This window comes from Aquarana catesbeiana, linkage group LG09, assembly GCF_042186555.1.
Source record: "Aquarana catesbeiana isolate 2022-GZ linkage group LG09, ASM4218655v1, whole genome shotgun sequence".
In the NCBI taxonomy this organism is placed as follows: Eukaryota; Metazoa; Chordata; class Amphibia; order Anura; family Ranidae; genus Aquarana; species Aquarana catesbeiana.
Genome location: NC_133332.1, coordinates 83,728,856 through 83,756,286, shown reverse-complemented (window position 1 = coordinate 83,756,286; position 27,431 = coordinate 83,728,856). Strand labels below are relative to the sequence as shown.

The window sequence follows — 27,431 nt, the reverse complement described above, 5'->3', positions numbered from 1 at the left end:
TATGGTCTTCTTACAGAGTGAGCTTGCAAAAGGCTCGTGACATTTCTACTTGTGGATTGGGAATATAGCGAGCAAAGCAGGTGGATTTCCACCTTCCCATTTTCCTGATCACGTGGTCCGGGACTCCGTTTCGTGAGGCTGCTGATGCTGCTCCAATACGGAAAGAATGTCCAGAATAACGGTTGGGGTCAAGGCCTAAGTTGCGCAGAAGGATCCTGACGTGAGTAGTGAACTGGTTGGTACTAAGCGGGCTGATCGGGAACGGCAGCAATGGGCTGTCCTGCGAGGGATCAAGTAAATGGGCCAATAGACTATCTAGGATGGCTACGGGGTACCAGGCGTTGTGCGTTCTGAAGAGCTTGATGTCAACCCCTGGACCGGACTGTTGTGTTTTGGATACCTCGAGGTGTATCGTTAAGTGGCTGTGGTGACGCGTGAGGTGGCGTCTGCGTAAGGCCCTATGACTGGTGCTGCTGACTGTGAATTCGCTGGGTCGTAGAAAGCCATAAAATGCCAGGTAGATGGCAGCTTGGATGACCAAGCTGGGCAAAAACCGAAAGGTGAGCGTGAGTGTATGGTGGACATGTCTCGAAACATGGCACTGGTGACTGGTAAGCGTTTACCGCTAACTTGGGGTTTCTGCTTGTGGATGCCTCGGAGGATGGCCTTGACCGCATGGGTAGCGAACAAAGATGGTTTGTTAGGATCTAGAAAAGAGGTGAAATGCTGGATGCCAGCTAGGTAGAGTCTAATAGTGTTGTAGGATAACTTCAGCTGAGTGTGGCAGTATGAAATGAAGGCCAGGATATGATGGAGATCTCCTGGTATAGCCCCGGGGTTAGCCTCTAGAAACCTGTGATAGCTTTTCCAGGCAGCATGGTAGCCTTTCAGGGTATTGTGAGATAGTGACTGGTTAATCAGACTAGTGGCGTCATGAAGATGTCGCTTCAATCCAGGGTTAGCTGTGACCAATGTGGGATAGCAGACATGGTCGGGTCGGCTCCAGGTTCCTGCGAAAAGAAGGTTGTGTAGTTAAAGCGAGATAGCGCGTCGGCCGAAGTGTTGCATTTACCGGGGATATGAACGCAGAGGACATTAAATTGGTGCTGTAGTGAGAGTTGCACCAGCCTGCGTAGGAAGGACATGATGGCCAAGGACTTGGAGCGACCTTTGTTTATAATAGAGGCTGTGGCTAGATTATCTGTGGAAAATGTCACTGTTTGTCCTACCCAGTTGTTGCCCCAGACGTGGGCTGCTGCAACAATGGGGTAAATCTCGAACATCGAGGAGGATTGACTGAACCCGGGGATCGAGAGTATTTCTGGCGGCCATGGTGCTGCGAACCAGTGGTGGCCAAAAATAGCTGCAAAACCTGTGGAGGCTGCGGCGTCCGTGATTATTTGGGGTGAAGTGGGAGACGCTGATGGGATAAACATCGAAATGCCGTTCCAGTTTATTAGAAAATCGTCCCACCTGGCTAGGTCAGCTACGGCTGCCTTGTCTAGTTTAAATATTAGGTCGGGGTCTTGTACCTGGGAAAGGAACACCAGGAGACGTGAGACGAAGGATCGCCCTTGAGGGATGATCCTTATGGCAAAGTTCAGCATGCCAAGGAGGGATTGCAGTTGCTTTTTTGTGCAGCCTTGCGTATTAGTAAATGTGTGGATGACGGTCCTGATGCGGGTCAATTTGTCGGGAGGCAGACTAGCTTGCATGGTGTGAGTGTTGAGTATGATACCCAAGAAGGTGGCGATCTGTGCCGGGCCTTCTACCTTCTTATCCGCTAAAGGTACGTTAAGATTATGAAAGATTGTTCTGAGGCTGTTTAGATCAACTGGGGGCTCGTTGGGTTTCTCTATGAGTAGGAAGTCGTCTAAGTAGTGGATCACTTTCTGACAGGACGCATGTTGTGAGAGAATCCAGGAAAGAGACTGAGCGAAAGTGTCGAATAGCCACGGGCTGCTTTTGGAGCCGAACGTTAACTTGGTGGCGAAATAGTATAGACCTTTCCATTTGATTCCGTGCCACCGCCATAGGCACGGATCAATTGGCAACAATTTGAATGCGTCCGAGATGTCTGCTTTAGACAACCAGGCACCTGCTCCTGCGAGAATGATGGATTGAATAGCTGAGTCTACCGTTGAATATTTAAGTGTAAACTCTTCTGAAGGTATTAGGGAATTTAAACTGGGTATATGGGAACAATGAGGCGCGGACAAATCATAAACTAAACGAAGTTTATTTGAAAACTTGCCCTTCACAAGGCCGATAGGGCTGACTCTCCATACAGAAAAAGGCGATTGTGTAAAGGGGCCGATTATGTATCCCCAGTCTAGTTCTGTTTGCAGCAGGGTGGTGATGGTTTCCTCGTCGGTAGCGTCTGACAGCAGGTTTTTGCATTCGTGAGTTGTGTTTGGGAGTGTGATAAGTCCGGTGTGAAAGCCTGTCGTGAATCCCCGGATGAGAAAGGCTGCCAGTGAAGGTGTTGGGTGTGAGGCGAGGTAAAACGCGAGCTATCCGACGTGCACTCGGCTTAGTCATTCGGGTTTAGGCTGTTTCATAACGCAAGCGTACCTGGGGTGAGCTTTGTGGCATGTGAGACAGACATGAAGTAGTTTGCAGTGGGGGAAGTTACAACCCCCAAAGTTGAAGTTATTGCATATGGTTGCTCCCCCTAGTGCCTGGATGGGTCGTCCTAATCTGTCTGCCTGAGCCGGCTGAGTAAATGCCGTTGAGTGACGAGTGACGCTGGGAAAGAAGGGAGGGTTGGGGGGGCGTCTGCCACCTGACTCGGAGCACCAGTTGGCCGTATGGGTGGACGACTGGCAGTTGGTACAGAGTGGGGAACGTAAGCCAGCAAAATGGCAACTGAACAGCTCTGTATCGATGGTACTCCAGTTGGTTTTTACTTGAAACTGGGAAAGTCTAGCTGCTGCTTTTGCTGAAAATGACCTGTGATAGTCATAAAAGGAGCATCCCCCATATTTATAACCTAGATCTACTATTGCGTGTAGGTATAGGTCCAGCTCCTCTCTCCTGTTGGGGTTGACCGTGCATAGCACGTCTCTGAACATGCCAAATGCTAGTACGAACTCCGCAATATTGAGTTTGCGGGTAAGCCTATGGTCTTTGGCCTTTAGGACGACGGAAACGTCTCCCCACGCATAGGACTTGTTTTCGGCTGGGTCGTGTACTCCGATGAGGAGGGATGCCAAGTTAATGTCCTTCCCATCCATGATGTCCTTCCTGATGCCTGCTGGGACGAGATGTGCGGGGAGGACGTAGGTATAGATGTCGGGCGTACCTGTAAGGAGAGGCATGGGGGTGGCGGTGGTTACTGTAGATGGTGAGGGTGCAGCTTGATGTACCTCCAGGGTTCCCACTCTTGTCTGGACATCAGTGACTGCTGCCGATAGTGTGGTCACCAAGGAGTGCAGCTGAGTGATTGCTGATGAGATTGACTGTAGTGATGCCTGGGTGCCCGATTGGGCTGCCGCTGGCGGAGGAAATAGCAAGCTGAAAAGCTCAGCTTTCCTAGCAGTCGCAGGGAAAGGTATTCCCCTGCGCCGTAGTTCAGCTGTAAGCTTGGGGATGGTCCAAGCTCTGAGAGACTGTAAGTCGTCGTTTGCTGAGTCTGCCCCAGGTGACGACGGGGTGGAGGCGAGGTCCTCGCTGCTGGCCTGCGACATGGTGTCCGCTGCCTTGAAGTCCTAGTAGTGGAGTTTTAGTTTTTTGAGGTCGAGACTTGGGTCGACCGGGAAGCTGAGGAAGATACTGTCCACACCTGTTGCAGGATGGATCAACTGAAGAACTCTACTGACCTGAAAGGGGGAAGGGTTGGAGAAATTGATGAGTAGCCGTGTTGCTACGAAAGATGAATGGCTGTATGAAGCCATTTCGTAAATGTTTGCGGTGATTTACAAAGTAAAAGTTTTTTTTTTTTTTTTTTTTTTTTGGAATGTGCGGTGGGGTTTTTTGCTGTGCCGGGGGTCTTGGATCACTGAGCCGGTATGCGACTGGGCTGGGATTGGTTTGAATGAAAGAAGCACGCTGTTGGTGAGTGCTTGTATGCTGAAGATCCGAATCGCAGAGCCGCTGTTTGCGACTGGACTCGGATCGGTGGGATGAAAGAAGCACGCTGTTGGTGAGTGCTTGTATGCTGAAGATCCGAATCGCAGAGCCGCTGTTTGCGACTGGACTCGAATCGTGGGATGAAAGAAGCACACTGCTGGTGAGTGCTTGTGTATGCTAAAGATTTGAAGCATTGAGTCGCTTTTGCGACTGGACTCAGATTGGTCGGATGAAAGAAGCACACTGCTGGTGAGTGCTTGTATGCTGAAGATCCGAATCGCAGAGCCGCTGTTTGCGACTGGACTCGGATCGGTGGGATGAAAGAAGCACACTGTTGGTGAGTGCTTGTGTATGCTGAGGATCCGAATCATTGAGCCGGTGTTGCGACTGGACTTGGATCGGTTGGTGATGTTTGTATTGCCAAGGATCCGAATCTTTAAGCCGGTGCTGCGACTGGACTCGGATCGGTTGGTGGAGTTCGTTTTGCAGAGGATCCGAATCTTTGCGCTGATTATGCGACTAGATTCAGATTGGTTGTGGACGTAAGGGGCTCGAATGAGGAACGGAGAAAGGCAGTAAGTACGGATGTGTGCGAATAACCGAGTAAGACCTACGAAGTTGTAGGTGGTTTACGAAGGGGAACATAAAGTAACGGTTCGGTAGCAGGAAAGCACTACCTGCGACAGTGAGTGTGGGACAATTGATAGAACCTACGACCAATCTTGAAGGACATGCAGTGAGTTGGTAGAGTCGGCCTCTGCAATGCATCTGATATGAATCAGTTTGTAAAAAACATATTAAATTAATCCGATATAAATCGGTAGTAAGGAGTATCTGATACAAATTGGTTGTAGAGTGTATGCCATCCCTTACTGTGAAACTGAACACCTATCAACCACCCATCCCCCCAGGCTAATCAAGTGCAGAGAAGGCACCAGGTGGGCTCAACCACACCTCAATCAGCCACAGAAACCTATACAAACGATTTATATGCTGATCTCCTAATGAATGAGATGGCAACCCCATGGAGCATGAATTTTTTGACCAGTGAAGCCTATTGCGAGTGATATTGAGAACGACCGACAGTAACTGGAGGCTTGGGTCTACGAATGAATCATATATTTGTCAGAAGGAACTTTACGAATGTACTATGCCTGTGCCGAATGATGTCGGGACATGAGCGACAACAACTCCGGGGCAGGTTTTTTCACAAAAGGGGTGCAGGATAAGAAGCATAATAAACCGCAAGATTTTGCACATGACACGAAAGTTTGGATACTACCTGCGACCGTGAGTGGGAACCGCCGACGAAGACCACGAATGAAAAGCCGGAGTGCACCTGCGATTGAATGCACAGACTGCCGAACATGAGGCGAGCTGGGAAGAGTCAGCCCTGTGATGTGAGCTACCGCGCACTGGAACTGACACAGACCATTGTGGATGGTCTGGCTATATACCCTCCGGGCTCCTCCCATAATTTCAGGCCGGTAAACCGGCCTTCATATATATATATATATATATATATATATATATATATATATATATATATATATATATATATATATATATATATATATATATATATATATATATATACACACACACACATATATGCACAAAAAAAAAAATAAAACAAAAGACAGCAACAGTATTCTATTTTATTAAACATTTGAATAAAAAGAAATCAATAATATACCAAAAAAAAAAATAATATTGTATAAATTATTATATAAAGAAGAATAATTATAGAGAGGGAGAGAGAGAATAGCAAACAAGAGAAGAGTGAGAGAGAGATATAGACAGACAAGAGCGAGCGAGTGAAGAGCAAGAGAGAGAGATAGAGATAGAAAAGAGTGAGCGAGGAGTGAGCGAGTGAAGAGCAAGCGAGGATAGAGAAAGAAAATAAGAAGAGTGAGCGAGTGAAGAGTGAGCGAGTGAAGAGTGAGCGAGGAGAGAGAGAAAAGAAAAAAAGAATGAGCGAGTGAAGAGCGAGCGAGTGAAGAGTGAGTGAGTGAAGAGCAGGCGAGGAGAGAGAGAGGAAAAAAAGAGTGAGCGAGTGAAGAGCGAGCAAGTGAAGAGCGAGCGAGGATAGAGAGAGAGAGAAAATAAGACGAGTGTGCTGGTGAAGAGTGAGCGAGTGAAGAGCAAGCGAGGAGAGAGAGAGAAAAAAAAAAGGATGAGCTAATGAAGAGTGAGCGAGTGAAGAGCGAGTGAGGAGAGAGAGAAAAAAAAGAGTGAGCTAATGAAAAGTAAGCTAATGAAGAGTGAGCAAGTGAAGAGTAAGCGAGGAGAGAGAGAGAGAGATAAAAAAGGGAGCGAGTGAAGAGCGAGCGAGTGAAGAGCAAGCGAGGAGAGAGAGAAAATAAGAAGAGTGTGCTAATGAAGAGCAAGCGAGGAGAGAAAAAAAAAGAGGGAGCTAATGAAGAGTGAGCGAGTGAAGAGCAAACAAGGAGAGAGAGAAAAAAAAAGAGTGAGTGAGTGAAGAGCGAGTGAAGAGTGAGTGAGTGAAGAGCAAGCGAGGAGAGAGAGAGCGAGAGAGAGAGAGAGAGAGAAAAAAGTGAGCTAATGAAGAGTGAGTGAGTGAAGAGTGAGCGAGTGATGAGCAAGTGAGTGAAGAGCAAGAGTGAGCAAGTGAAGAGTGAGCAAGCGAAGAGCAAGCGAGGAGAGAGAGAGAAAATAAGAAGAGTGTGCTAGTGAAGAGTGAGCGAGTGAAGAGCAAGCGAGGAGAGAGAGAGAGAAAAAAAAAGAGTGAGCGAGTGAAGAGCGAGCGAAGAGTGAGCGAGTGAAGAGCAAGCAAGGAGAGAGAAAAAAAAAGAGTGAGTGAGTGAAGAGTGAGCGAGTTAAGAGCAAGCGAGGATAGAGAGAGAGAGAGAGAGAGAAAAAAAGAGTGAGCTAATGAAGAGTGAGCGAGTGAAGAGCGAGCGAGGAGAGAGAGAAAAAAAAAGAGTGAGCGAGTGAAGAGTGAGCGAGTGAAGAGCGAGCGAGGAGAGAGAGAAAAAAAAAGAGTGAGCGAGTGAAGAGCAAGCGAGGAGAGAGAGAGAAAGAAAAAGAGTGAGCAAGTGAAGAGTGAGCGAAGAGTGAGCGAGTGAAGAGCAAACGAGGAGAGAGAGAGAAAAAAAAGAGTGAGCGAGTGAAGAGTAAGCGAGTGAAGAGCAAGTGAGGATAGAGAGAGAGAAAAGAGTGAGCTAATGAAGAGTGAGCGAGTGATGAGCAAGCGAGGAGAGAGAGAAAAAAAAGAGTGAGTGAGTGAAGAGTGAGCGAAGAGTGAGCGAGTGAAGAGCAAACGAGGAGAGAGAGAGAAAAAAAAGAGTGAGCGAGTGAAGAGTAAGCGAGTGAAGAGCAAGTGAGGATAGAGAGAGAGAAAAGAGTGAGCTAATGAAGAGTGAGCGAGTGAAGAGCGAGCGAGGAGAGAGAGAGAAAAAAAAGAGTGAGCGAGTGATGAGCAAGTGAGTGAAGAGCAAGCAAGGAGAGAGAGAGAGAGAGAAAGAAAAAGAGTGAGCTAATGAAGAGTGAGCGAGTGAAGAGCAAGCGAGGAGAGAGAGAGAGAAAAAAAAAGAGTGAGCGAGTGAAGAGCGAGCGAAGAGTGAGCGAGTGAAGAGCAAGCAAGGAGAGAGAAAAAAAAGAGTGAGTGAGTGAAGAGTGAGCGAGTTAAGAGCAAGCGAGGATAGAGAGAGAGAGAGAGAGAGAAAAAAAGAGTGAGCTAATGAAGAGTGAGCGAGTGAAGAGCGAGCGAGGAGAGAGAGAAAAAAAAAGAGTGAGCGAGTAAAGAGTGAGCGAGTGAAGAGCAAGCGAGGAGAGAGAGAGAAAGAAAAAGAGTGAGCAAGTGAAGAGTGAGCGAGTGATGAGCAAGCGAGGAGAGAGAGAAAAAAAAAGAGTGAGTGAGTGAAGAGCGAGCGAAGAGTGAGCGAGTGAAGAGCAAACGAGGAGAGAGAGAGAAAAAAAAGAGTGAGCGAGTGAAGAGTAAGCGAGTGAAGAGCAAGTGAGGATAGAGAGAGAGAAAAGAGTGAGCTAATGAAGAGTGAGCGAGTGAAGAGCGAGCGAGGAGAGAGAGAGAAAAAAAGAGTGAGCGAGTGATGAGCAAGTGAGTGAAGAGCAAGCAAGGAGAGAGAGAGAGAGAAAGAAAAAGAGTGAGCTAATGAAGAGTGAGCGAGTGAAGAGCAAGCGAGGAGAGAGAAAAAAAAAGAGTGAGTGAGTGAAGAGCGAGCGAAAGAGAGAAAATAAGAAGAGTGCGCTAATGAAGAGTGAGCGATTGAAGAGCAAGCGAGTGAAGACCGAGCGAGGAGAGAGAGAGAGAGAGAAAAAAAAAGAGTGATCTAATGAAGAGTGAGCGAGTGCAGAGTGAGCGAGTGAAGAGTGAGCGAGTGAAGAGTGAGCGAGTGAAGAGCAAGCGAGGAGAGAGAGAGAAAAAAAAGAGTGAGCAAGTGAAGAGCGAGCGAATGAAGAGTGAGCCAGTGAAGAGCAAGCGAGGAGAGAGAGAGAGAGAGTAAGAAGAGCGTGCTAGTGAAGAGTGAGCGAGTGAAAAGTGAGCGAGGAGAGAGAGAGAAAAAAAAGAGTGAGTGAGTGAAGAACGAGCGAGTGAAGAGCGAGCGAGGATAGAGAGAGAGAAAACAAGAAGAGTGTGCGAGTGAAGAGTGAGCGAGTGAAGAGCAAGCGAGGAGAGAGAGAGGGAGAAATAAAAAAAAGAGTGAGCTAATGAAGAGTAAGTGAGTGAAGAGTGAGCGAGTGAAGAGCGAGTGAGGAGAGAGAAAAAAAAAGATTGAGCGAGTGAAGAGCAAGCGAGGAGAGAGAGAGAGAGAAAATAAGAAGAGTGAGCAAGTGAAGAGAGAAGTGTTGGAGAGTGAAAAGCAAGTGGAAGGAGGCAGGGAGGGAGGAGAGAGAAGAGTAAATGAGATAAAGAAAGGGAGATAAAGAAAGGGAGATAAAGAGATCCATATCTTAGGATGAGTATAAAGGATAAGTAGGTGAGAATTAGGATAGATGATGAGAAGGATGTTAGAAGGTGGCGGTGCTGGAATATTGATGAGGAGGATAAATAGGATAGAGGAAGGACCAGGAGTAGGACGATGGTGGAGTATAGAGAATAAGGTGGAATAGTATGGTGGACGAGGATGAAAGTGGAAAAGGAGGAGGAGGACAGAGCAAGATAGTGGATGAGATGGTGAATAAAGTTTGTAGGTGAAGGAAAATGGGGAGGTGGAGAACGATGAAAGATAGTGGATGAAGGAGGAGGGAGAGGACGAAAATGAAAGATGAAGAATAGACAATGTGATGGTGCATAAATCATGAGTTCGGTGGAAGATAGAGTTAGAGAATAGAAGTAGAGGAATACAGTGGAGAATAGAGGTAGAGGAATACAGTGGAGAATAGAGGAATACAGTGGAGAATAGAGAATAGAGCAATACAGTGGAGAATAGAAGTAGAGGAATACAGTGGAGAATAGAAGTAGAGGAATACAGTGGAGAATAGAAGTAGAGGAATACAGTGGAGAATAGAAGTAGAGGAATACAGTGGAGAATAGAGAACAGAGGAATACAATGGAGAATAGAGCAGGTGGAAGAGGAGGATAGATGGAAGATATATGATTAAAAGGGGAGTAAGAAGATAGAGGATGAGATGAACTAAGATGGAGGAGGAAAGAGGACGACAAAGAAGATGGATGATTTTGTTTAGAGGATGTGGTGTAGCATAAAAGATGGATATACACACATATACATAACCCGTAGAATCGCATGGTTTAAAAAAATATCTAAACCAATTGTCAATATAAAAATAGATATAAAGGTGTAATTGAACATACAAAATAGAAAGAACCCCCCCCCCCCCACAACACCAAAAAAATATATATAGATAAAAACATAATGATGCAGAATTATTAATAAATCAAACCAATGTATTAAACTTGATATTTTCAGGCATGGTTTTGAAATAAATCAAATCCACTTGTCTATTCAATTCTATGGAATAAAAATAATAAATAACGCATTAATAAATATAATAATAACTTCTAAATAAAAATCATTATATAATTAACTTTAACCAAAATTGAAAGAAAAATTACCAAAAAAAAAAGAAAAAATAAACAAAAAATCATTATATATAAATATACACACACAACTTTTTGAAAAATAGCATTATATTTAAATCAGATTAGAAGATAATGTTACAGTGTACTTGATAGCATAGACTACCTGTAATAAAAGATGTTGATGGACAGATGGATGTTGGATCTATGAAAAACCAAAAAAAAAATGTATCGTTATACCGTTGTAAAGGAGTAGGAGGCAGATTAGGTATTATGAATAGAAGTATGGATGAGGTTGAAGGAGTAAGTAGTAGGTGGAGGAAAAACTAAGTAGGTATAGGAGGGAGGAATAGGAAGATGAGGGAGGGGGAGGGAGGGCGATGAGGTAGGAGGGAGGAGAAATGAAGAGTAGGATGAGGGTGGACTGAGGAATGAGGAGGAGGAGGAGGCGCATGTTTCCCGTGTTTAGAACAGTCTGACAGCAAAATGAGATTTCAAAGGAAAAAAGCCATTTAAAACTACTCGCGGCTATTGCATTGCCGGTCTGACAATACACATAGAAGTTCATTGATAAAAACAGCATGGGAATTCCCCACAGAGGAACCCTGAACCAAAATTTAAAAAAAAATGACGTGGGGGTCCCCCTAAATTCCATACCAGACCCTTCAGGTCTGGTATGGATTTTAAGGGGAACCCCGCGCCAAAAAAAAAAAATGGCGTGGGGTCCCCCCAAAATCCATACCAGACCCTTATCCGAGCACGCAACCTGGCAGGCCGCAGGAAAAGAGGGGGGACGAGAGAGCGCCCCCCCTCCTGAACCGTACCAGGCCACATGCCCTCAACATTGGGAGGGTGCTTTGGGGTAGCCCCCCAAAACACCTTGTCCCCATGTTGATGAGGACAAGGGCCTCATCCCCACAACCCTGGCCGGTGGTTGTGGGGGTCTGCGGGCGGGGGGGCTTATCGGAATCTGGAAGCCCCCTTTAACAAGGGGACCCCCAGATCCCGCCCCCCCCTGTGTGAAATGGTAAGGGGGTACTTACCCCTATCATTTCACTAAAAAACTGTCAAAAATGTTAAAAATGACAAGAGACAGTTTTTGACAATTCCTTTATTTAAATGCTTCTTCCTTCTTTCTTCTATCTTCCTTCATCTTATTCTTCTGGTTCTTCTGGCTCTTCTGGTTCTTACTCCGGCGTTCTCGTCCAGCATCTCCTCTGCGGCGTCTTCTATCTTCTTCTCCTCGGGCCGCTCCGCACCCATGGCATGGGGGGAGGCTCCCGCTCTTCTCTTCATCTTCTTCTCTTCTTCATCTTCTTCTTCTTCATCTTCTTCTCTTCTTCATCTTCTTCTCTGGGCCGCTCCGCATCCATGCTGTCATGGAGGGAGGCTCCCGCTGTGTGACGGCGTCTCCTCGTCTGACGGTTCTTAAATAACGGTGGGCGGGGCCGGAGAAGAACATGAAGAAGAGAAGAGAAGAAAAGAAGAAGATGAAGAAGAGAAGAAGATGAAGAGAAGAGCGGGAGCATCCCCCCATGCCATGGGTGCGGAGCGGCCCGAGGAGAAGAAGATAGAAGACGCCGCGGAGGAGATGCTGGACGAGAACGCCGGAGGAAGAACCAGAAGAAGAAGAAGAAGATGAAGGAAGATAGAAGAAAGAAGAAGCATTTAAATAAAGGAATTGTCAAAAACTGTCTCTTGTCATTTTTGACATTTTTGACAGTTTTTTAGTGAAATGGTAAGGGTACTTTTGTACCCCCTTACCATTTCACACGGGGGGGGGCGGGATCTGGGGGTCCCCTTGTTAAAGGGGGCTTCCAGATTCCGATAAGCCCCCCACCCGCAGACCCCCACAACCACCGGCCAGGGTTGTGGGGATGAGGCCCTTGTCCTCATCAACATGGGGACAAGGTGTTTTGGGGGCATGTGGCTTGGTATGGTTCAGGAGGGGGGCGCTCTTTCGTCCCCCCTCTTTTCCTGCGGCCTGCCAGGTTGCGTGCTCGGATAAGGGTCTGGTATGGATTTTTGGGGGGACCCCACGCCGTTTTTTTTTCTTTTTTTTTGGCGTGGGGTTCCCCTTAAAATCCATACCAGACCTGAAGGGTCTGGTATGGAATTTAGGGGGACCCCACGTCATTTTTTTTTTTAAATTTTGGCCGGGGTTCCCCTTAATATCCATACCAGACCTGAAGGGCCTGGTATGGAATTTAGGGGGACCCCCACATCATTTTTTTTTTTAATTTTGGCCGGGGTTCCCCTTAATATCCATACCAGAACTGAAGGGCCTGGTGTGGAATTTAGGGGGACCCCCACATCTTTTTAAAAAAAATTTTGGTTCAGGGTTCCCCTGTGGGGAATTCCCATGCCGTTTTTATCAATTAACTTCTATGTGTATTGTCGGACCGGCAATGCAATAGCTGCGAGTAGTTTTAAATGGCTTTTTTCCTTTGAAATGTCATTTTGCTGTCAGACTGTTCTAAACACGGGAAACATGCGCCCCTTTACAGGCATACTATAGAGACCCCCCAGCTATGAAATTTAAAGGGATATTACACTTTTATTGTTTGACTTTAAGCATTATTAAAATCACTGCTCCTGAAAAAACGGCCGTTTTTAAAACTTTTTTTTGCATTGATCCATGTCCCCTGGGGCAGGACCCGGGTCCCCAAACACTTTTTATGACAATAACTTGCATATAAGCCTTTAAAATTAGCACTTTTGATTTCTCCCATAGACTTTTAAAGGGTGTTCCGCGGCATTTGAATTTGCCGCGAACACCCCAAATTGTTCGCTGTTCGGCGAACTTGCGAACAGCCAATGTTCGAGTCGAACATGTGTTCGACTCGAACTCGAAGCTCATCCCTAATCATTGACACAGATCCCACTGGGAGCTAGGGCATAGATTCCCCAGGGCGCGGAGTCTAAGAGCCAGCAGATGTTCACCAGAGCCTTTAATGGTAAGGATGGACTGCGCTGCAGTCTGGCTCCAGGTCGCGGCCCCCCAGGGTCTCACAGCTCATGCTCACAGTAGACTACAGGAGAAGAGGAAGGAGGCAGCAGGCTGGAACAACAAGAAAAGTATGGGACAAGCCAAGGTCGGGGCCACAAGCAGACAAGGACAACAGAGTACACGCCAAGGTTCAGGGTCACAGGCAAACAGGGATGGTCGGGAACACGCCAAAGGTCAGGGTCAAGAGCAGACAGGAATAGTTAATAACAGGCCAAAGTCGGTAAAAGGAATCAGATGTAGGAAACACAGCAAGTACACACAGAGGCTAACACACAATGGTTGATCAGCACTGCTGGCTACAGTGCACAGGTTAATATAGGGTTCCCTGATAGGGCCTGGGGTGGGGCCATGCTTAGAGGAGAGGTTACAAAAGCAGTCAGGTGAGGGTCAGCTGGTCTCTAGAGATGAACACATGGAGACAGGTATGCTGATCAACAAGCTCTATTGCATAACCATGACAGTACCCCCCCTCTTAAGACCTCCCCCTCCCCTGCCTGTGCCCAGGCTTAAAGGGAAACTCCAGATGAAACCTCCTCAATAGACGAGGAGCAAAGACCTCAGATGCAGTGATCCAAGACCTCTCCTCAGGACCAAACCCTTTGCAATTTTCCGAGGTACTGAAGAATGCCTTTAAGGAGCCGGGAATCCAAAACTTGACTAACCTCCTACTTTAGATTATCCTCAGAGGCCGGAACCGAGGTAAGGAGAGGATGAAAGGACTTATTGAGGACTAAAGGCTTTTTAGAAATGGGTAAGGCCATCAGAAGTCTGAGCAGGGTCCCCCAGACCCTTAAAGATGTGCTGGACATCCAACACAGGACCATCAGACTGGGTAGAGGTCAGTGGATCCCTGAGGTCAGGTTGGTTAAAAGGGGACATGTCACAAGAGTTAAGCTGGATAGCCGGAACACAAACAGAATGCAGAGAGCCCTGAACAAAAGATTGAAAACCCCACCTGGCCGAATGAGGCAGTCTATCCAAAGGATGGATTGAGCCTCTTAAACAGGTTTGAATGGACGTAGTAGCAGTAGGGTGAGGCCAGGTTACAGAAGGTCCTGAACAAGAAGCAGGAAGCTCACTGGGCATAGGCTGGACTGGTGGAGAGGCCGACTGAACAGCATTGCCAGGTGCAGCGACCACCAGAATTGCATCGCAGGGCGTAGCGACTGTGGAACTGGTGGACGAGTCAGCCTGGGTGTGTGTCCAAGGGGGTCCAGGCACAAGCAAAGGGAAATGGCCATGCAAACTGGAGTGACTGATCGGCTCAGGTTCACAGGTAGGCTCCTCATCCAGAGTGCCACACGACCCAGAGAGTGCCTCAGCCCGACTATTGCAGGAGACATTCCAGAAACCGCTATACGCAGCGGGAAGAGCAGAAGATACTGGGATGGTGGCAACAGGAGGATTCTCTTTTGGGGTAACCTTGAGTAGGCAGGAGGAGGAACAGGAGGAACCCCAAGTCAAGATCTGTCCAGCAGTCCAGTCAACATGTGGACAATGGAGCCGTAACCAAGGAAGACCTAATATGATAGGAGAGGAGGCCTTAGGTAAGACAAGGAAGGATATCCACTCCTGGTGGAGTGTCCCTAACGACATGTTAACAGGGAGGGTCTGGAAGCGGATAGGGCCCCCTGGGAGAACAGTGCCATAAATCGCCAAGACCACCAATGGCATTGTAAGGGGCAAAAGGGTAAGTCTCATGGAAGACGCAGTTCCCCAGTCCATGAAATTGCCAGCGGCTCCGGAATCCAGATATGCCGAGACCGAACGAGAGGAAGCGCTGACATGAAGGAACACAGAAAGAAGAAGACGACAAGGTGAAGGTGATACTTCAGGGTCTAATACTCCACCTTCCAGATGTATTAGCCCCAATCGTTTTTCCGGATGAAGAGAACAAGTGTCACGAAAATGACCTTTGGCCCCACAGTAGAGGCACAGGCCCAGAGTTCTGCGCCTAGCGCGTTCTTCAGGAGACAACTTGGTCCAGCCCAGCTGCATAGGTTCCTCAGCAGGCAGGGGGTGCTCCTCGGATCGAAGAGAAGGGACTAGGAGCTCAAGCTGCCTAAGGAACGGGGAGTGCTGGCGTCTTTTTTCCAGGGCTCTCTCCTGAAAGCAAATATCGATCTGGTTACACAAGGTGATGACACCGTCCAGATCAGCAGGAAGGGATCTTTCTGCTAATTCATCCTTCACTCTATCAGAGAGGTCATGTAAAATGGTTGCAACTAGGGACTCATTATTCCAGCTCAATTCAGCTGTGAGGATACGGAACTGAAGAGCATACTGTCCCACAGAAGCGGACTCTTGACGGAGACGTAAAAGAGCGCTAGCCGCTGAGGAGGCACGACCCGGTTCCTCGAAGATATTCCGAAAAAGTTTCAAGAAATCAGACAGGATAGAAATGACTGGATCATTCAGTTCCCACAGAGGGGCAGCCCAAGCTAGCGCCTCGCCGGACAGAAGGGATATAGTATAGGCTACTTTTGCCCAATCGGACAGGAAGTTTTGGGGCTGAAGTTCAAAATGAATCATGCACTGGCTAAGGAACCCCCTGCAAGCCTTGGAGTCCCCAAAGAAACGGGCCAGAGCTGGCAGTTGTAATGAATGTGTGGCTGAGACTGATGCGATAGGTGCAGCAGCAGATAGCGGCTGAGGTTGTTGAACCGGGGGTCCTAATGAGGCCTGAACCTGTTCAAAACGGGATGCCAAATGCTGAAGGAATCACATCACTTGGGTCTGATGCGATTCCTGGGTCTCAAGTCTGCGAACTAAGCCCTGCAATGGATCATCTGCGGGTAGCGGCACATCAGCCGGGTCCATGGCTGATCAAACTGTCAGGTCACCTAGAGGCTGGGTGACAGATGCACACCGTTGGGATCAGGAGTGCACCGCAAGGTAGTGGACCCTACGGCTGACTGCTGCGGACTGAACCCTGGGAGGTCCAGGAAGCAGGTCTACTTGATCATTGACACAGATCCCACTGGAAGCTAGAGCGTAGATTCCCCAGGGCGCGGAGTCTAAGAGCCAGCAGGTGTTCACCAGAGCCTTTAATGGTAAGGATGGACTGCGCTGCAGTCTGGCTCCAGGTCACGGCCCCCAGGGTCTCACAGTAGACTACAGGAGAAGAGCAAGGAGGCAGCAGGCTGGAACAAGGAAAGTAAGGGACAAGCCAAGGTCGGGGCCACAAGCAGACAAGGACGACAGAATACACGCCAAGGTTCAGGGTCACAGGCAAACAGGGATGGTCGGGAACACGTCAAAGGTCAGGGTCACGAGCAGACAGGAATAGTTAAGAACAGGCCAAAGTCGGTAACAGGAATCAGATGTAGGAAACACAGCAAGTACACACAGAGGCTAACACACAATGGTTGATCAGCACTGCTGGCTTGCAGTGCACAGGTTAATATAGGGTTCCCTGATAGGGCCTGGGGTGGGACCATGCTTAGAGGAGAGGTTACAAAAGCAGTCAGGTGAGGGTCAGCTGGTCTCTAGAGATGAACACATGGAGACAGGTATGCTGATCAACAAACTCTATTGCATAACCATGACAGGAGGATGGAGGAATGAGGAGGACGGAGGAGATTGCAGGGAGGAAGAGGAGGAGGATTAAGAGGGAGGAGGAGGAAAGAGGATGGAGTAGGAGGAGGGTGGATGGAGTAGGAGGGTGTAGTAGTAAGTAGTTGGTGGCTAACAAAAAATAAGAGGAGGACAGAGGATGGAGGGAGGAAAACGACGGAAGAGGGAGGAAGATGGAGGATGGAGGAAGGAGGAGGAGGGAAGGGATGGAGTAGAAGGGTGAAGTAAGTAGTTGGTGGATAAGAAAGGAGGGAGGGAGGGAGGGAGGAAGGGAGGGAGGGAGGGAGGAGGAGGGAGGACAGGAGAAACTACAGTAGAAAAGATGGAGAGGAGATGATGAAAAAAAAAAAAAAATGTTCAATATTTTTAGGAGACATACCAGGGTATAGTGACTAAAGATGGAATTAGAAAAGTTATAGATAAATCTTGAGGACGGTCAGAACAAAATAAATCACTGCAAAAAAAATAAAATATCAGAAATTAAAAAATAAATCTTTAGCAAAAATAAATAAAATAAATAAAAATATAAAATTAAATTTAAAACTAAAAACAGCGACAATAATTAAATTAGATAAAAATATATATATAAAAAATAAAAAAATTATAATTGAATAAAAATAAAAAAATTTGAAATGTATTAGAAAATGAAAAAAAAATCTGACAATGAAAAACAAAAAAAATTAAGAATAGTCTATTGCATTGTAAAGACATACTACATATACAAGCAGAAAAAAGGAAACCGAAAAAAAAAAAATTCAAAAGGACATCTATTAAACAAAGAAAAGAGGAAAAACATGCTAACACGCAGAAGAAAGAAATGGAAGACATATAAAAAATAATGACATTTTAAAAAAGGACAAAGAAGGAGCAATCAAAATAAACCTATACAAGACATCTATACACATAGTGAGCACATTTAGACCTGCATTTCATTATTACAAAAGCTTACCTGTTCTGGGTAAATCTTCAAGGTGATTTAGCTGCTCGAATCCTGATAGATCTTCTCTCCTATCGGTTCAGGTGCTCTCTCATGGACATCCACATGTGTTCTGGCAATAAAGGGCTTTGTTACCTTTTTAAAAATGGCGCTGGGATCGGCCTCAAATTGCGTCATTTCCTCCCTGCAAATCACATGGTTTTTCAGCACAGTCATGCCCACAGACTCATGGGAAATTATGACACTCATTTCCCATGAGGCAATGCAAGTAAAGAAGAGAGGAAGATCACTGCGGTGTAGGAAGAAGGCAGATTAGGAAGTCTGCCTAGCAACAGTGTTTTACAGGCAAGTGAAATTTTTTTTTTTAATGCAATGTTTATTAGGACATTAAAAGAAAGAGAATAAGGTGAAATTTATTTTTAGGGTGGCCCTCCACTTTAAATAGAGTTTTTTATGAATTTATAGCTATCATTGTTAGTTGCAATTGTTTAGGTGTGTGCGGCATGGGTGGATGATATCCGGGAATGAGGTAGATTCCTTTTTTGTCCCCAATGTCCATGTTTGGGGAGCCTAGCCAATCACCCCTTTGTGCATTATAAAATCAAACAGGAAATGGGAGTTTGTCACTTCCTGATGATGCCAGTACGGTGAAACGTACATAGAAGTGCGGACTCGTCACTTCCAAGTCTTCTATGTGACATCCTTTTGGTATATCCAGAATGAGGTGTGGATCGCACGCCGCCGCAATTCTGATATATCCACCCGCACATGCTGTAGACACTTTAGTGCTGGGCATAGCACAGTCACATGTAAAGGCAAAATCTTTTGTTACATTTTTAAACTTTTTTTACTAAAACTTACTACACCATAAGAGATGTTTTTTGTGTCATTGGTGGAGTCTGTTCCCTTATCCTCAGCCGCCATCTGGAGGGGGTCACTCAGGGGAGAGATGAATACCTAGGATTTCTTTGGTCCATTCAACCTAAGCGCATTTGGATCAACTGTAAAAAGTGGTCAGATTCCTTTGGTGAGTTGCCATCTACCTCATGAGCACTCATGGTGAAGTTTTTATTTGAAGGAACATCAAACCAGAAGATTTCAATTATTTATGGTGTTGGGATCGTCACTTTGGACTTTATATATTTATTTGCTTTTTCAATCACCATATGCTTTTTCTTAATATTGTTCACATTTATTTTGTATGTTTTTAGGGCCAACACCTTTACAATTAATTTTTTATATGGTTCAGTGTTTACACTTTCTTAAAGGGGAAACTATATTTTTTAAAACAAGACACTTGGCGCCATTTTCAACCCACTCATTATCACATTGTTAAAATCATTGTAATGTACTGTGTACATGGATCACCCAGAGGGGAAAATTTTTTTCTCAACAAGAGTGGAGTTACTCTTTAAAGTTCATGTGCATGTAGAGGTGTCCCAATACTTTCGGATATATATATATATATATATATATATATATATATATATATATATATATATAGCACTGACCCCCTAAGGAGCTTCTGAATATTTGATTGGACCTGCACTCTGCCTCTCAACCCCAGAAAATGGACTCGACCCCCCTGGCACAACTGTGTGGTAGTGTTAGTGTAAGACCCAATGGTAAAGAGCAACACAATAATAACACAATATACTGTATATTTACCATCACCTGGATATCCGTCACTCCACCAGCTGTAATAATAGATAGAGTCTCACACAAATTGTAAATTAACCACATAGACAGTTTACAGAAAAAAACTTGTTCAGAACATTAAACACAGCGGTAACCCAATACAAAGAGTGAAAGTAATAACAATCAAGATGCAGGTGGAAACCAAACCTCAATGGTCACTTGAGGAGCATATGCAGAAAGGCACAAAGTGGGACCTGTATTCAATATGGTAGATCCCTTACATTGAAAACATTTCCACTCCCTCCTCAGTGCATACACATTAAATAGGCAGTGCACTATCAGATACAATGCAGCAGTGTAATACAGTACAAATATCTATATCATATGCTCAAGGGCTCCCCCTAGGTTGTAATGCAGTTCTCGGAATATGTATAACGAGGTCAGAACGCTTTATAGTGAAAAGTAAAGTCTCTTGTCTTCTTCCTCTTCAGCTAGCTTATTAAACTGCAGCATTTGTAATCCAGGAAACAAGGGAGTGCAAATTACAGTGAAGGTGATGTGTAGATAACTGTGTGCTCAGTTATATAAAGCACCTGTAGAACTTCTTCCTTACTGAAACATGCAACTCAAAATTAGCTCTTTAGTACAGAGAAAATGAACTCTGAGGTTTTGCTGCATGCATTCTTTGAAAAAGTGAAACTATTGGGACTACAGGTCTCACCAGACATCTGAGACCTATTTGCACAGTAACATAACAAGTATTATATCAATCTGAGCAAGTGCCCGCTCACCGCACAAGGCCCAGATGCTTGTACTGCACCGCTTCTGATATCTCAGTCCCGCACCAAGCTGGCGCCGCCACACTGCACCGCTCCTTCCGATGGTTGGTGACTGCAATGCAGGAAACTTTTGAGTTATCTTGAGCCCTTCGATCCGTCCACACGCTGATCCAGCTCACTGTGTTCCGGAATTCCTTAGAGGCCACACAATTCTGCTCCGTGCCAACAGGCCGCAGTCTTACAATCGCACACTCATAGCTCCCTGCAGGCAGGTCTTTAATGGCGTCCCAGCAAAAGGCAGAAACGTGCCATGCCTGTCCCTTTTATTCCCTTACCCAGCAGGCTGTTCTGTTCTTGGCATTGTGGGTAGGTAAGTGAGACATTGTGGGTAGGTAGCTCCTTGACTGGTTTAAACATATGAGTCACTTCCTTATTAAACTACACAGTCCATCATGCATAGTTGTTTGTTACTAAATAGAGAGAGGTTCGTGCCAAAGCTGTAGTGGCCACTAGTGGGGGCCATTCCCTTATTTAAGGAATAACACACCACCCAGTACAATGACTCTGGTAAACCCCTGCGTTACATATATATATATATATATATATATATATATATATATATATATATATATATATATATATATTATATACAGTATCTCACAAAAGTGAGTACACCCCTCACGTTTTTAATTTTTTTTTAATATCTTTTATTATATCAATGTAAAGTAGTGAGTGTACAGCTTGTATAACAGTGTACACCCCTAAGTGAAAATGTCCAAATTGGGCCCAATTAGCCATTTTCCCTCTCCTGTGTCATGTGACTCGTTAGTGTTACAAGGTCTCAGATGTGAATGGGGAGCAGATGTGTTAAATTTGGTGCTATCGCTCTCACTCTCTCATACTGGTCACTGAAAGTTCAACATGGCACCTCATGGCAAAGAACTCTCTGAGGATCCGAAAAAAAGAATTGTTGCTCTATATAAAGATAGCCTAGGCTATAAGAAGATTGCCAAGATCCTGAAACTGAGCTGCAGCATGGTGGCCAATACCATACAGTGGTTTAACAGGACAAGTTCAACTCAGAACAGGCCTTGCCATGGTTGACCAAAGAAGTTGAGTGCACGTGCTCAGCGTCATATCCAGAGGTTGTCTTTGGGAAATAGACATATGAGTGCTGCCAGCATTGCTGCAGAGGTTGAAGGGGTGAGGGGTCAGCCTGTCAGTGCTCAGACAATACGCCGCACGCTGCATCAAATTGATCTGCATGGCTGTCATCCCAGAAGGAAGCTTCTTCTAAAGATGATGCACAAGAAAGCCCGCAAACTGTTTGCTGAAGACAAGCAGACTAAGGACATGGATTACTGGAACCATGTCCTGTGGGCTGATGAGAGGAAGATAAACTTATTTGGTTCAGATAGTGTCAAGCGTGTGTGGCGGCAAACAGGTGAGGAGTACAAAGACAAGTGTGTCTTGCCTACATTCAAGCATGGTGGTGGGAGTGTCATGGTCTGGGGCTGCATGAGTGCTGCCAGCACTGGGGAGCTACAGTTCATTAAGGGAACCATGAATGCCAACATGTACTGTGACATACTGAAGCAGAGCATGAACCCCTCCCTTCGTATTCCAACATGATAAGGACCCCAAACACACCTCCAAGACGACCACTGCCTTGCTAAAGAAGCCGAGGGTAAAGGTGATGGACTGGGCAGGCATGTCTCCAGACCTAAACCCTATTGAGCATCTGTGGGGCATCCTCTAACAGAAGGTGAAGGAGCACAAGGTCTATAACATCCACCAGCTCTGTGATGTCGTCATGGAGGAGTGGAAGATGACTCCAGTGGCAACCTGTGAAGCTCTGGTGAACTCCATGCCCAAGGGGGTTAAGGCAGTGCTGGAAAATAATGACAGTTTGGGCCCACTATTGACACTTTGGGCCCAATTTGGACATTTTCACTTAGGGGTGTACTCACTTTTGTTGCCTGTGGTTTAGACATTAATGGCTATGTGTTGAGCTATTTTGAGGGGACAGCAAATTTACACTGTTATACAAGCTGTACACTCACTAATCTTCATTGTAGCAACGTGTCATTTCTTCAGTGTTGTCACATGAAAAGATATCAAATATTTACAAAAATGTGAGGGGTGTACTCACTTTTGTGAGATATTGTGTATGTGTGTATATATATATATATATATATATATATATATATATAATTTTGTGTAGGGGTGCTAATTATTTTATTAATATGAGTTGAGCACTCTCCTCTGAGAAGGCTCATGTACTCGGCAGTGGTAATACATTGCTGCTTAATAAGCTGACACGAGAGAGTTTCACAGATTTTCTAGTATTGTAATCTCGCTAATGTATAACGAGATTACAGTAACAGGAGGGCGCATGTGCGGCAGCCTGAGGTGAAGGTAATGTTACCTTAGAGCTCCGCTCCTTGGGAGTTTTCATCAGAGGACTACAGGTCCCAGTGAACCAGCAAGTATCCCAAAACTGCAGAAAATCCTACCTAATGCTGTCAGCTTCACTGACAATGGTCTTGAGAGCTCCTAAAACAAAAATTAAAGCAGGAAAAATGAAGGAAGCGGCACACAGGCTGGCGACTGGAATGGCGGCGGCATCCTCTCCCCCACAGCACAGCGGTGAATACACTAAAAAATCTTTACCTCACAGTCTGCACAGCGGTGAATACACTGGAAAATCTTTACCTCACAGTCAGCACAGCGGTGAATACACTGAAAAATCTTTACCTCACAGTCAGCACAGCGGTGAATACACTGGAAAATCTTTACCTCACAGTCAGCACAGCGGTGAATACACTGGAAAATCTTTACCTCACAGTCAGCACAGCGGTGAATACACTGAAAAATCTTTACCTCACAGTCAGCACAGCGGTGAATACACTGGAAAATCTTTACCTCACAGTCAGCACAGCGGTGAATACACTGGAAAATCTTTACCTCACAGTCAGCACAGCGGTGAATACACTGAAAAATCTTTACCTCACAGTCAGAAGACACAGGCTGCTAACGGTGAGTCTGAGTCTGAATATGAATACTGTGAATTACAAGCTGCTACACAGTCTGACATCTTCAAAAAATTTGAATGTATGCTTCAGAAAGCCCTCAAACAGACTTCTGATCATATAACTGACAAACTGACTAAAGAAATTAGAGAACTAGGTCAGAGAACAGCTGACTTAGAATTGAGGGTTGATGAAATTGATAATTTTACACCGAACTACATGTCTGAGATGAAGGTACTAAAAGAGGAAAACCTTACATTACAAAATTGTTTAGAGGACCAAGAGAACAGAGATCGTCGATCAAATCTGCAAATCAGGGGAATCCCTGAATCTGTTCTAGATCTGCAGGCTAATATCACGGCGCTCTTTCAAGAATTATTACCTGGAACCCCTATTGACAGGTTCGAAATGGATAGAGTGCATAGAGTGTTAGCCCCACGCAAAAATAAATGGTCCCCCGAGGGATATTATAGCTAAATTGCACTTTTACAGAACCAAAGAACAGATACTAACAGCTGCCAGAGGGAGAGAATCTCTTAGCTTCCAGGGCAATACCTATCAACTCTTCACAGATTTGTCCCCACTAACGGTTGCAAAAAGACGTGCACTTAAACCTCAACTCCAGGTACTCCAGAGAAATCAAATTTCCTATCAGTGGGGATTTCCTTTTTGTCTCAGATTTACTCATTTGGAAACAAAATATGTTTGTCGCTCTTCAGAGGACTTGAAGTCAGCCCTATTTGATATGGGCCTAGCCGAAGCAATCTTACCAAATGACCAGTCTCATAGGCGCTGAGCTTTTCGTTCTACACAGCAAAACAAAGACCCAAAACCCAGCTATTCCACATCTTCCCATCAAAATCTTAACAAGCGAGGTCGATATGAACATTCACCACCAAACAATGAGGATTCAATGGACTGACAATCTAAGCCAGACTAGTTATTTGTCCTTGCTACTTTTTTCCAGCACAGTATGCTGACAGAGTTAATTAACTGGCCATATTCATGACTAAAATGAGTTATGGCTACATACTACTGTTATGTTACAAAAATATATATATATTTTTTTTTTTATATTTTTTTTTAATTTTTTTATATTAACTTTTTTCTGTTTTTTTTTCCTTTCAAGTTTTTGAACTTTATTTTTTCTTTTTTTGTAACAATTTAAGCGAAATTTTTCCATGATAGTAATGGAATAGTTCCTGTGGTCCTCCGATGTTATACATCCCTTAGGAATTTCTTGTTGCCCTTTATTCCACCTAAGGACTCCTACCATTGTTATGGGGGTCTCTATTGGTGGTCCCGGACCCTCTCAGAGAGTTCTAAAATCTCTCCTGAGATGCTCCTACACCCTATTATTTAGCCTTTATATACTGCTAAATTGTCTTCATATTGGGTTTGTTCGATTCTCCTCTCCTTTTTTCTTTTTCTATTCTATTGCTTCTTTCTTTAATCTTTGCTATTCCCTCCTGACTCTCGGGTTGGTGATCCTGGCTCTCGGTGAGTACTCTGCTTGTTATGCTATAATATTCGCATTCGTTGTTTTATGGCTCCTATAAATATCTTGTCATTAAATGTACAGGGGTTTAATACTCCACATAAGCGAACCAAGGCTTTACGCTCTTTTGCTATGAAAAAAGCTAATATTATATGTTTGCAGGAAACGCATTTTATTGACAAAGTTTCACCGTTCCACTCCGTTTAACCTTGTATCCAAAATAACAGACCCTGAAGGACGATATGTTCTCCTAACAGGATTTATTTCTGATAATCCTATTACTATTGTGTCTTATTATGCCCCTAACAAATGCCCAACTGCTTTCTTATCCCACCTTTTTCAACTTATAGAAGTACATAAGTTTGGTACTGTTATTTGTGGGGATTCTAATGCTACTATTTTCCCGTTCTTAGATATATCTCCCCCTGGACCTACCACAAACTCAATAAACCTAACTTTTCAACATCTACTCACCACTCATAGCCTGGTAGATACTTGGCGAGAGATGAACCCTATTAGTAGGCGCTTCACTCATTATTCTTATCCGCATAACTCTTTCACGAATAGATCATATTCTAATCCCATCAAGTATGCTACCAGAAATCATATCATCCAAAATCATTCCTTTTCCATGGACAGAACACTGCGCAGTATTCATTACCATTGCTTCCACAATTCCTAGATCACACGATACCACTTGGTGTATAAACGATTCAATTCTGACCCACCCTTCCCATCGTGTTGAGATTGAAAAAGCACTATCTGATTACCTAAAATCCAATGATACAGACAATGTCTCTGCTATTACATTATGGGAGGCGCACAAGGTAGTCATTAGGGGTAGACTGATACAACAAGCAACTAACCTTAAAAGAGAACGCAAACTGTTGTTTGCAAAACTTGAATCTACCTTTAATGACTGTCATCAAACTTTTAAAACCTCCCCGAATGCTACCAACATTACCAAACTAGAAAAAGCCCGCCTGGATCTAGATCTTTTTCTTACTGATACCGCAGATAAACTTATAAGTAAACGCCAGCATGTTCAATATCGCAGGGCAAATAAACCTGATACACCTATGGCCAGAATTTTAAAAAATTCACAACATATACATACGCCCATCAGATTGAAAGTATCCCGGGAATCTTACACTAGTAACCCAGTGAAAATACTTGAAATTTTTCGCTCTAAGTTATCTAAACTATATTCTTCTGCCTCAAATTTTAACAAAACTAAAGCAGACACACTGTTCTCCAATATCACGCTTCCTAACCTTGATCAACAACAGAAAGATCTTCTTGAATGTCCAATTACAGATACTGAAGTCCTTAACGCAATAAAATCTTTAAAATTACGTAAAAGACCAGGCCCAGATGGATTTTCGGCAACATATTATAGACAATTTGCATCAATCTTAACACCTGCCTTAACTAAAGCCTTCAATTCGATCCTTAAAGGTAACTCATTTAGAACAGAGACTCTCACCTCTATAATAGCAATGATCCCCAAACCACATTCTGACTCCACCTCCTGGACTAATTATCATCCTATATCCCTCCTAAATCTCGATATAAAATTAATTGCTAAAATTTTGGCCACTAGACTGAATAATATTATTGGCCTACTAATCCATAGAGACCAAGCAGGCTTTATGCCTAAACGCCAAGCTGGAGATAATATCAGGAGAGCACTCTTACTTATTAATGCTGCTAAAACTAGACAAATCTCAGCTTGCCTTGTATCCTTAGACATAAGAAAAGCATTCGATTCGGTTACGTGGCCTTATATGGAATATGTCCTTGGTAAATGGGGATTTGGAAACAATTTTTTAACCTGGGTCTCATCCTTATACAATAATCCTAGAGCATATATCAAATATGCAGGCTATAAGTCAACAATGATTGATATCAAAAGAGGCACTAGACAAGGATGCCCTCTTTCCCCTCTACTTTTTGCCCTAATAATAGAACCCCTGGCACACCTTATTAGAACCAATCCTGACATTAAAGGTATCGAACTAGGTGGTTATCACCATAAACTATGTCTCTTTGTGGATGACATTCTCATATTTTTGTCTCATCCCCATATATCCACCCCTAATCTACTAAAAACACTAGATAATTTTGCCCAAATATCAGGACTACATGTTTATCCAACAAAATCAAATGCATTAAATATTTCCTTATCTCAATTAGAACTTCAGCGGGCACAAACTTCCTTACCCTTTACTTGGGTTCCAAAGCAGCTCCCATACCTAGGAATAAAACTCACAATCTCTCTTAAAGACCTTTTTGAGGCAAATTACTTACCCCCTCCTTAAACAAACTTCCGGCTTCCTGAAACAATGGGCTCTTCTATCATTGTCATGGTTGGGAAGGATTAATGCGGTAAAGATGTCAATCCTGCCGAAATTCTTATATTTATTTAGGGTACTCCCTATTTCTTTGCCATCTTACTTTCTTAGACTTACTCAACGTAGAGTTATGTCCTTCATTTGGGGTACCACCAAACCTCGTATACCTAAATCTACACTTTACCTTAATAAATTGAGTGGTGGTTTGGGATTGCCCAACATTTCCTCCTATTTCTACGCTGCACAGCTAGCACTTATACCCAAGTATCATACTTCTGTAGAAGCTCCCCTATGGGTAGCTATTGAATCAGTGGAAAGTGACCCTATCTCAGTGGCAAACATGTTTTGGCTCTGTCCTGCTGATAGAATACATCTTTCTAATCCTATCACGAAACAGACCCTAGCAGTATGGGATAAATGTAAATTTGCACATAATCTTCAATCAACACATAATCCCTTGCTTTCATTTCTTAATAATCCAGCCTTTTATCCTGCCTGGAAATTCCCCAAATCA

At 44.5% G+C, this 27,431-nt stretch overlaps 1 protein-coding gene across 1 annotated transcript; it reads right to left on the bottom strand.

The window, feature by feature from the left end:
- Nucleotides 1-399: 399 nt before the first annotated feature.
- On the bottom strand, nucleotides 400-3,689 carry LOC141108959 (uncharacterized). Its single transcript, XM_073600917.1, has 2 exons — nucleotides 2,636-3,689; nucleotides 400-2,470 (listed from the first exon to the last, which is right to left on the bottom strand). The coding sequence occupies exons 1-2, from the start codon at nucleotides 3,687-3,689 to the stop codon at nucleotides 948-950; spliced, it is 2,577 nt and encodes an 858-aa protein (XP_073457018.1). The 3' UTR covers nucleotides 400-947.
- Nucleotides 3,690-27,431: the final 23,742 nt, after the last annotated feature.

Coding starts and splice junctions, on each gene's coding strand:
- LOC141108959 (XM_073600917.1), bottom strand. CDS start 3,689: ATGTCGCAGGCCAGCAGCGAGGACCTCGCCTCCACCCCGTCGTCACCT. Junction 2,471..2,635: donor TAACTTCAACTTTGGGGGTT/GTAACTTCCCCC, acceptor CTTCACTGGCAG/CCTTTCTCATCCGGGGATTC.